Source organism: Citrus sinensis, chromosome 5 (genome assembly GCF_022201045.2).
Source record: "Citrus sinensis cultivar Valencia sweet orange chromosome 5, DVS_A1.0, whole genome shotgun sequence".
Taxonomy (NCBI): Eukaryota; Viridiplantae; Streptophyta; class Magnoliopsida; order Sapindales; family Rutaceae; genus Citrus; species Citrus sinensis.
Window position 1 is genome coordinate 30,444,740 of NC_068560.1, and position 9,653 is coordinate 30,454,392.

At 37.1% G+C, this 9,653-nt stretch overlaps 2 protein-coding genes across 5 annotated transcripts; both read left to right on the plus strand.

Moving 5' to 3' along the window:
- The first annotated feature begins 586 nt into the window (after positions 1-586).
- Positions 587-4,438, plus strand: LOC102610556 (uncharacterized). 3 transcript variants are annotated; one of them, XM_025095805.2, is made up of 3 exons: positions 587-1,145; positions 1,234-1,320; positions 1,741-2,516. In XM_025095805.2, exons 1-3 carry the CDS (start codon positions 693-695, stop codon positions 1,885-1,887), a joined length of 687 nt encoding a protein of 228 aa, XP_024951573.2. In that variant the 5' UTR covers positions 587-692; the 3' UTR covers positions 1,888-2,516. The 3 variants fall into 3 exon arrangements, with proteins under 3 accessions (XP_024951573.2, XP_024951575.2, XP_006472336.2); XM_025095807.2 differs by lacking the exon at positions 1,741-2,516 and adding an exon at positions 2,552-3,711 and having other exon boundaries at positions 595-1,145; XM_006472273.4 differs by lacking the exon at positions 1,741-2,516 and adding an exon at positions 3,718-4,438 and having other exon boundaries at positions 603-1,145.
- Positions 4,439-5,018: 580 nt separating this feature from the next.
- Positions 5,019-9,155, plus strand: LOC102611275 (amino acid transporter AVT6A-like). 2 transcript variants are annotated; one of them, XM_052441715.1, is made up of 6 exons: positions 5,019-5,881; positions 5,970-6,122; positions 6,889-7,092; positions 7,947-8,105; positions 8,280-8,412; positions 8,769-9,155. In XM_052441715.1, exons 1-6 carry the CDS (start codon positions 5,464-5,466, stop codon positions 8,896-8,898), a joined length of 1,197 nt encoding a protein of 398 aa, XP_052297675.1. In that variant the 5' UTR covers positions 5,019-5,463; the 3' UTR covers positions 8,899-9,155. The 2 variants fall into 2 exon arrangements, with proteins under 2 accessions (XP_052297675.1, XP_006472339.2); XM_006472276.4 differs by having other exon boundaries at positions 7,947-8,412.
- Positions 9,156-9,653: the final 498 nt, after the last annotated feature.

Sequence of the window (9,653 nt, forward strand, 5' to 3'; positions counted from 1 at the left end):
GAAATAACAGATACCGTTACATACTTTCATTGTGTTCATGGCAAAACAAACCGGATAAGAGCTGGGGGTGAAAATGATACAACTCAATTGAAATATTTTTTCTCTTTTTAAAAGTCATTGTTGGCTGGCGATTTTATATATTTTCTACGCCAATAATGTGTATAACAAACTTTATCAACTCACGAGTTAATTAAAAGAAAAAGAAAAAAAAAAAGGAAAAGGAAACGTTTATTATGATCAACACACACACACCTGCAACCTTTGCTGAGACTTCCAAAAAGATAATTGATCATATGTGGGATCAGATGTTTGTACTGGTTCACAAAATCACAATATCATGCGAAAATTAAAAAAAAAAAGAGCTCAAAACAACGTCGTTTTGTATTGATTTTTATATTTACACGTTATTATTATGTCCATTCTCAGTCTGTATTTCTTATATTATTCATACGTCAAACTAAAATCTTATTCCCCCAAGTAGAGCACGATTTAATCTACATTTTCATATATATATAAAAAAAATTTAAAACACTATTTATGTCTTATTATTACTATTTAATTTTCAATGGTTGGCACTTTTGTTTAGTAGTAACGAGGGTTAATTCTCTGTAAGAGCCAAAAGGGCCATGAAAAGTCCAGCCCAAGCTTGAAGCGAACGGCCCAATGGTCCATATAACAGCAGGAGGAAACCGATGATTCAGGCAGGCGGGAGGAAAACGGCGACTATGGAGTTGGAATTCGAGTGTTCAAATGTGAACAAGTGGAAAGAGGCGCTCGCGTCTTACGAAGCCCGTGTCGAATCACTCAACAAACCGAACCTTATTTCACTTGACGATTATTACCGTAAAGAACTTCCCTCTCTAATTCACCAACGTAACCCTAACCCTCACATCAACACCACAGAGCTCTCTAAGCTCGTGCGGTGGAAACTCACTCGTGGCAAATGGAGGCCGCGTTTGTTGGACTTCGTTTCGTCGTTGGATGATTCTTCGGTGAAATCGGCTTCCGAAAAGGCTTTTAAGTCGCTTCCCGATTTAACCAAAGCTGTGTCCGAGCTCACCGTTTTGAAAGGCGTGGGTCCCGCCACCGCGTCTGCCGTTCTGGCTGCTTATGCCCCTGGTGTGGCGCCGTTCATGTCTGATGAGGTGTGTTTTTGTTCGTTTTCTTTTAAATTTACTCTGTTATGCAGTTTATTTATTTATTTTTATTTAACCTTTGTTAATGGAATGGAAGGCTATGGGGGCAGCACTTGGTCACTCTAAAGACTATTCATTGAGGCAGTACTTGTTGTTTGCTGATAAACTACAGGCCAAAGCTAAGGTCAGTGACATTTTTTTTTTTAAATGTTTGTGTACATTTCAGTTTGTAGTATGTTTAATTGTATTGCATCACTTGCTTTTGCAACTTGATTTGGATATCAAATGACTTCGTTTCTGTATAAATGTTCGCTGATTGTGTTATATGTCTTATTCTAAGTTAAACTATTTACATTGTGGCTATCAAGATTATACGATGCGATTGTCATTCCTGAAGGAACTTTTCTTCTAATTGATGGAATATTTTGGGTAAAATTGTTAGGAATCATTGAGTTGTGTCTTCACTTCAAGTGTTGGACATTGATATGAGCTCTTTTATTATTTCTGTCACTGCTGCTGTAATGTTTAATATAATGCATGTCCTTGATTGATGTGAAATATACAATACTTAAGGTCACTGATTGAAGAATGGGAACCTATTCAGATGGTCCATGGGAAATGCTGTTTTCATAGCTGTCCAACTAACGTCCTGTCAGTCACTAGTGGGGGAACAAATTCCAGGGACCATTTTTATTTTAAGTTGATGGCACGTCTGAGCGATTTCAATATTATTTCCAGATGCCGAAAGTGATTTTCCTGAACATCTTCTCAAAGAGTATTTTGTGTTTTACATATTTTTGTTTTACATGTTTTAACTTTCATTTGTTTATCAAATGCTTAAATGTTGTTGGTAGGAAACATCCTCTCTTTGCCGTTTGTGTCACTCTAAACAGTCTTTCTTGCAATTTTATTTTTCTCTTTTTGAAGTCTATGGGAGTGCACATACTCGTCAATTTGAGAAGAGTGCCAATTCTATGCTGCAATTATTATTTCATGCTTACTACCCAACAAGCATCTTTGCCTTATCATATGACAACTTCTTGACTTTTTATTGACTTGTCTTTTCTGAAACATAATGGATGCTGGACAGTCTCTTCTTTATTAGTAAAGGGTTTGTTGGGATTAATTAGTAAGTCAAAACCTCTGATGTCATTGGAGCTATGTTATGCATTGTTATTGATTAGTGTCTTGAGTAATTTATAAGCGTACTGCATAAATTGTCAGAGCTTTTTGTTGAATAGAAGATGATTTTAAGTATGAGATGACATATTTCAGTCAATTTCTTACCCATGAAAAAGAAATATTGAGACTGTACGACAGTGGAAATTAATTCAATATCAAGTTTCTGTCGGATAATGGCAGAGAATATAGTTTGATGTATCTGGTCGTCATATTCTGAATTTTTTTCCCCTTAGCATATTTCTCTTTAAAGGCCAACGGGATGGGCAAAGCCCAAATGAATTTTCTAGCCCCTACCTTCCCCAAGATCATACTTAGATGATCATTAAAAGAAAGCCTCTTGAAATTGAGCCCCTGGGGGCATATTGTGACCAGATGATAATGCTACAATTCAATTATTCATTTACATAATTTTCTCTCAATTATCTTTATGCTCAGACAGAGCATAGTACTGGTAGTTTATTTTATTTTCATTATATGGGTATTCAGTAATATTATGTGTGTGTGTGTGTGTGTGTATATCTGCTCAGAAAAATGATAATAAATTATTGGATGATGTTGCATCACTTTGAAGGTATTGTTGTTGGATATACATGGACTGTCCTACATTGGAGTACAGAATTAGAAAAATCCCCCCCCCCCCTATCAAGAAATGGACTAGAAGTATACTTTCGGGACAGTATCCTTCTTTTTCCATTCCAAGAAGTAATGTAGCATTCATCCATTAGATGGTCAATTTGTACCTCAAAGTTACTTAATCACTCCATTTCAACATCCATTTGATGAATGTTACCTCACTTAGGATAAAAAATAGTTGGGATACTACTCGGGAAGTGTAGTATTATTCTAACAAATATGTGTTAAATATGATGGTAAGTTTGCTCTGCTGGTACTTTGATTCTAATTCAGTTCACCAGTGGTGGATTACTGTTAATCTCCTTATCAACCCAATCTCTGGTTGCCAAGTCTTCCAGTTGAGTCTCTATATTGTATATCCGGCTATGCCTGATGTTGACTAGTCTTGGAGAGATGCTGTGGGATATTATTAAAATGCCCAACTTGGAGATTTACAGTAGCCCTTGGAGATTATGGTTCTATAATTCTAGACTAGTGTATTTCAATGTTTAAAGGAGGTTCAGCGGTGAGAGCATATCATAAATGGAAGGCCAAGATAACTTAATGACTGGAAATATTTAACAATAACGTATAATCAAGAAATCATGTATTACTTAAACATCAATCAATGCCGCTTTCGCTTAGAATCTAGCGAGCCTGGAGTATGAGTGTGTTAAATGTCTGTGATCAAATACTTGCACTTATTGCTCGAATGGGTGCCAGCAAAGTATTAGTCCAAATTTTAAGTTTCATACTGTATTCCTTTTCATCTGGTGATCTGCTGCAGGAACTAGTTTCTGAAGAAAATTCCTTCACACCATCCGATGTGGAAAGGGCACTGTGGAGTTCTGCCATAGGGTTAAAGTTGAAAGCATCAAAATCAAATCAAGACTCTGAGATTAAGACAACAAAAAACTCGAAAAGAAAGCGAAAGCATTGATTTGATAATGAGCAATTGGCATGTTTCTGAGCGGTAACTTTGTTCATATGTCAACTATTATTATCTGATCAGCTAGTCATCTTCATTCTACTTACAGGAAAACTCCATCAAATGTAGTTGCTATTCTTGGGAACAATGCCTTGTGATGCAGTAGTTTTTAAACATCTGCTGACTAATCCAAGAACATGTCATGCTAACTGAAATAGATGAATTTTGCTTCCTGGTAACTTGAAAATCCTTGCTCTCGAAAGGTTTCAGGAATACTCTTCTGGGGAAAGTGTCTGGAAAAAGTTTCGGTACGCGTAAATTCATGTAAGGAGCTTAGTTTTAGCTAGGGTACTTGCTTAGGAGCCAAGCCATGTTTATTACCAAGTGTAGTTGTAAAATTAAATAATTATAAGATAGCAGGAGCTTGAATGCATCTCCAATTGGTACAACGGGAATTATTTCTTACCTTTCCTGATGTTTGAATAATTATCGCTTGGCATGTTGTATTCAATTCCCAACTGTGAATCAAATGCTTTAAGCCTTTGACGGATTAATCTGAAAGATACTCATTCGAGGACAAGTTGGTGTTAAGATTAGGTATATTATTAAAATATTTGATAAATATTTATTATTGTGATTTGAAAATTAAATTAATTTAATTTTACACTTTAAAAATGTACGATGAAAAATTTATAAAATACTCTTAAAATTATTATTTAAAAGTCAGATTTATTAAAAGATATTAATTTTATTTTTATTTTTATTTTTATAGATATATATTTTGTTTACAGTAACTATAATTTAAAAATTAAAGTATGGTGACACTTCCATACTAAAGAGGACGCCGAGTTAATTTTGTAGCCAGCTCCACACGTCTGTCGTTTGGCATTTTCAGACATTCAACTAGAACTTTTGAAGTGAACACCCAAGAAAAAGAATGTGTGTCAGCGAATTCCAAACATGCGTATGTGAAGTGAAAGATTTCCATTTTAAAGCTTCGTAAAGCTTCGTGGAGTCCGGGGTTGGAGAAACCTTCTTTGTTGTGCACCGTGCTATGGTTACTTACAAAAGGCAACGGTAACGGCTGATAGCCGTTGCGACTCAGAAGGCAACCTAGCAGGCGCCCACCTTCACGATGGCACTTTAAAAAACAACGAACCAGCAAGTTCCACCTGTAAATCACCCAGGACAGGTTGCCGGTTGGTGACTTTGTGGGCGTCTCGTCTCGTCCATTTTGGCATTTTATCTTTGCACTTTCCGTAACGGTGCGGTCCCTTGAAGAGAATATTTTTCCCATTTCAACCCCTTTTCCAGCGAACGAAGTCGTCAAAAGTTGGAGAGTCAGAGACCAAGCCAAAAACACAACAATCTTCGAAAAGAGACAGGACTCCAACTAAACCTTCTCTATTAGAAATTCAGACGTGGCAAAACATTATTGGTGTATAACAGTTGAAGTGTTGGTCGTCCACGTTGTTTCCCGCGTCAAGACTTCTTGATAGATACAAAACCCTTGTCCGATCCGCGTTTTCAAATCGAGGCTGAATTTTGGAATTTAGACCACGGCTTCGTTTCAACTTTCAACTTCAAGGGTCAAACTCTTGTAAAATGACGATTCAGTCCTCAGTGGAGCGGAAGTATCGAAAGAGTCCTAGAGCCCCTCTCCTCCCGCAAGCACAATCGCAAAAGCACGATAATTTGGAGGCTCACGAGGCTGGCATTGATGGCGCGTCGTTCTCAGGCGCCGTCTTTAATTTATCAACTACAATTGTTGGAGCCGGAATCATGGCATTACCGGCGACGGTGATGGAATTGGGATTGATTCCTGGTCTAATTATGATCGTATTGGTTGGTTGGCTAACGGAATCTTCGATAGACATGATAATGAGATTCAGTCGAGCTTCCAAGTCGGCCACTTACTCCGGTGTCGTCGCCGACGCTTTTGGTGGGGCCGGTAGGGCCTTATTGCAGGTCTGCATTGTTGTCAACAACTTGGGCATGCTCGTCGTTTACATGATTATCATCGGTAATATTTCATTTTTTTTTATTGCATACTTAGTGAACTACGAATTGAAATCACAGCTTTATTTGTGATTTGTGGACTTCGGTGGCAGGTGACGTGTTATCGGGGGCGTGGTTGAACGGGGTCCACCATTCTGGTGTGACCGAAGAATGGTTTGGTCAACATTGGTGGACCACGCGCTTTACATTGCTTCTCCTCACCACGCTCTTCGTCTTCCTTCCTCTCATTTCATTCAGGCGCGTTGGTAAACTCTCCTATTGGTTATCCTAATTTTTGCTGGAATAATTTAAATTTTGAAAAAGACCCTCAACCCCGCGCCCCCCCCCCCCCCGGGCCTTTTTTTTTTTTAAATGATATCCAACCCTGAATGTCCATTTCTGGAACAGTGAAGATCTAGTGGTCAATTGTGGAAGACCATTGGCGCAAACTTTGGAGGTCTTCATTGTCATCTTTCTATTTGAATAACCTTGAGTGCACGGGATCAAGTCCCAGCTATTCTCCTCTCTAAAGTAGAGGTTTATCGGTCTCATCACATTTGGAGTACAATAACTTTTCTTTCAATATTAAAGTGAAGGCCTCTAATATTAAATGAGGATCAACCTTCGAACTATGCCATAATAAGATTATTAAGAAAAGTCCTGAGCGATTTTTGATTGTACATATTAGTGTATATATATTAAAAAAAAAAAACAGAGTACATGATAGAATTGTGTTCCACATTTAGCTATTAAAAAGGAGTCGCTTGGGGTTTATAAATAAGATAAGTCCCTTCATTCAATAGTTAGTCTTTTAGATTAAATATTTAAATAATTATCAATGAAAAATATAACTCTATATGCTTAATTTAATTTTTTTAAAAGATATATTCTTAATTTATTGACTTAGCTCTACTATATTTTTTGTTTTTTGATTGATTGTAAAGCCATCTTTTTACTGATTTTAGTTTCTATACGAGGTTGTATAGTGATGTTGAGCAACAGTGATTGATGTCTGTACTTTTATTGTGCTAGATTCATTGAGGTACACATCGGCATTGTCAGTCGGTTTGGCCATTGTATTCGTGGTGATAACAGCGGGAGTTGCTGTTGTGAAAACAATTGATGGAAGCATTTCCATGCCGCGTCTGTTGCCTGAAATTTCCAACCAGGCATCTTTTTGGAAACTTTTCACCACTTTCCCAGTTCTAGTCACTGCTTATATCTGCCACCACAATAGTACGTTCCTTTTAAATCAATATTCTGACTTATTTACTTCATCACAGCACATGAATGAATTAGTTTGTGGCTATGTTCAGCCTAATGTATTGATGGGCTGTTTGGGGCAGCTGCGCTGCCACTGTGCAGCTGATCTAACCCCTTCATTTTAAAAGAATCCTCCTAACCCCTTCATTGTAAAAGAATCCTCCTAAAATAAAGGAGGTTGAGCACAGCGCAGCTGCCCCAAACGTGCTTTAATTGTTTTCAAGTATCTTAGGTTTTGCTAAACTTCATTATCACTGTATTCTACTTCACTGTCACAGTTTGAACACCATATTTTATGTGAATAGAGAAATACACAACTGAATTAGGACAATATTTTTTTTAAATTAGTGGTTTTCCATGTTTTTTAAATTCGACAAGTGTTCTAGTTCTAAGTCAGTCGAAATGGAAATTTCTCTTGATGGAAATCCAGATGCCCTATTACCTTCAATGTGCTATTTGATGATGCTATCGTGAAATGTGTTTTATTAGCAATGTATAAAATGTAGTTGTATTTTTTATTCTTTTAGATGATTGGTTGAAACCAACTTTATTTTTGGAGTATTCAGTTATTCCTATTTGACTGCAAGAAGAAAGTAAGAACAATGAATCAACACATCGAATTACATCCCTAGCTTAATTACACCTTAAGAGTGCTAAATGGTTATTGTAGTACAATTTTGGAAGATCTAAAGATTTCTCTTATTCATAAAAAATGTGATGTGTACCACCATAGATATGTATGTTTTTCTAATAGTCACTGAAATTACTTTTAATTGGTTTCTTTGGCCTGTAACTATTTTGCTGTTTACTTGTACACAATATTGCAGTTCACCCTATAGAGAATGAACTGAAAGACCCTACCCAGATTAAGTCGATTGTTCGGACATCAATCACATTGTGTTCAACTGTCTACATTACTACAAGCTTCTTTGGACTCTTACTCTTTGGGGATCGCACTTTGGATGATGTACTTGCCAATTTTGATGGTGACCTTGGAATTCCATATAGCTCATTGCTTGATGATGTGGTTAGAGTTAGCTATGGAATCCACTTGATGCTTGTTTTCCCAATTGTGTTTTTCTCCCTTCGGCTCAACCTAGATGGTCTTCTCTTTCCCTATGCCATTCCCATTGCATTTGACAACCGGAGATTTTTTGCAGTGACTGCAGCTCTGATGGGATTTATCTTTGTTGGAGCCAATTTTGTGCCAAGTATCTGGGATGCCTTCCAGTTTACTGGTGCAACAGCTGCTGTCTCCGTTGGGTTTATCTTTCCAGCTGCAATCGCCCTTAGGTAAGTAATGGTGATGTGAAGTAGAATTATTTGTGACTTTAATCTCAGCCGTGGTGGTCTAAGAACCGTCAAAATGTTCAGTTGCCTGTCAGATTACATACTCTCATAGTTGTGATTGCATTATCAAGTCGATCACATTGAAGGTTGAGAAAACACTCAGCCTTTTGAACCTACAAACATTTCATTCTAAATTTTTGGTAATTGTTTAATCACAAAGTGGGTGAAATTAATACCAAGCATCAAGACAAGCTTTTTAGAGCATGTTTAACTTCCATTGGTTTATATATTGCTTGACATGAAGAAAGCTGTCCTTTATCCGCTAAAATGGTAAGTATTTCCTATACGTGTGTGTTCAGGGATACCCATGGAATTGCAACGAAGAACGACAGACTAGCATCATGGTTGATGATATCTTTGGCCGTCTCATCGAGCACAGTGGCAGTCTCTAGTGACATTTACAGCATTTTCAATGGAGTTGGAGGCTGACCTTAAAAGTTAAAAGTGCGAGTGCAACCCTCTGGTTGCTCTTTTAATCCAGTTGCCGGTCATCCAGATATGATGCACTTGGAGCCTACTGGGATTGTGCACCTGCGGCTGAACGAAAGATCTAAGCTCCAGTTCAGCATACAATTTTGGTACAGTCATTTAAATATTTCATGTTGCGTATATTTTTAAAGTCAATTATGGAACATTGATTATTTGCTTATTTATGGCTATCTACAAATTGATTGGCAGTTTGATTAGTTTGTCATTGTTAAAGAGTTGGTTATCACTGCTAACAGATGGATTTTAGATAGTTTATGATTGAATTTTTTTGTATATATGGATTGAAAGCTTACTGACAGGACGGACTTATTATTTTTGACAATATTAACATTTTGGAGAGCCTAATGATAACTTAAAGACACACAGTCAGGATCTGATTTTGACAATCTGCTTACCACCATTTATATTTGGTCGTGTTGACCGTGAACGTAACATCATCTTTTCTAAAGGCCAATGCAAGGCATTTATCCTGTTGCTTTCCAAGACTAGAATATATACTCTTTAGTCATAGCCACTAGATTTCCCCAAGTGTTCCAAGGATCTCTCCAGTAGCTAAGCCTGAGCCTGAGGCATCATCAATCTTTTTACTGTATCCTAATGTTAGAATAATTATCAAGTATCCACTAGATTTGATGTTGACCGGTTTGATCTTTGCGAAAATAAACTTGCTTTAAATGCTTACTTCAGTAACATTA

What these genes read in the sequence shown, in the direction of transcription:
- LOC102611275 (XM_006472276.4), top strand. Translation starts at nt 5,464, where the DNA reads ATGACGATTCAGTCCTCAGTGGAGCGGAAGTATCGAAAGAGTCCTAGA. An exon ending in CATTTCATTCAGGCGCGTTG is followed by an intron (nt 6,123 to 6,888) that starts GTAAACTCTCCT and finishes TTATTGTGCTAG; the next exon opens with ATTCATTGAGGTACACATCG. An exon ending in TTATATCTGCCACCACAATA is followed by an intron (nt 7,093 to 7,946) that starts GTACGTTCCTTT and finishes ACAATATTGCAG; the next exon opens with TTCACCCTATAGAGAATGAA.
- LOC102610556 (XM_006472273.4), top strand. Translation starts at nt 693, where the DNA reads ATGATTCAGGCAGGCGGGAGGAAAACGGCGACTATGGAGTTGGAATTC. An exon ending in CGCCGTTCATGTCTGATGAG is followed by an intron (nt 1,146 to 1,233) that starts GTGTGTTTTTGT and finishes ATGGAATGGAAG; the next exon opens with GCTATGGGGGCAGCACTTGG. An exon ending in AACTACAGGCCAAAGCTAAG is followed by an intron (nt 1,321 to 3,717) that starts GTCAGTGACATT and finishes GATCTGCTGCAG; the next exon opens with GAACTAGTTTCTGAAGAAAA.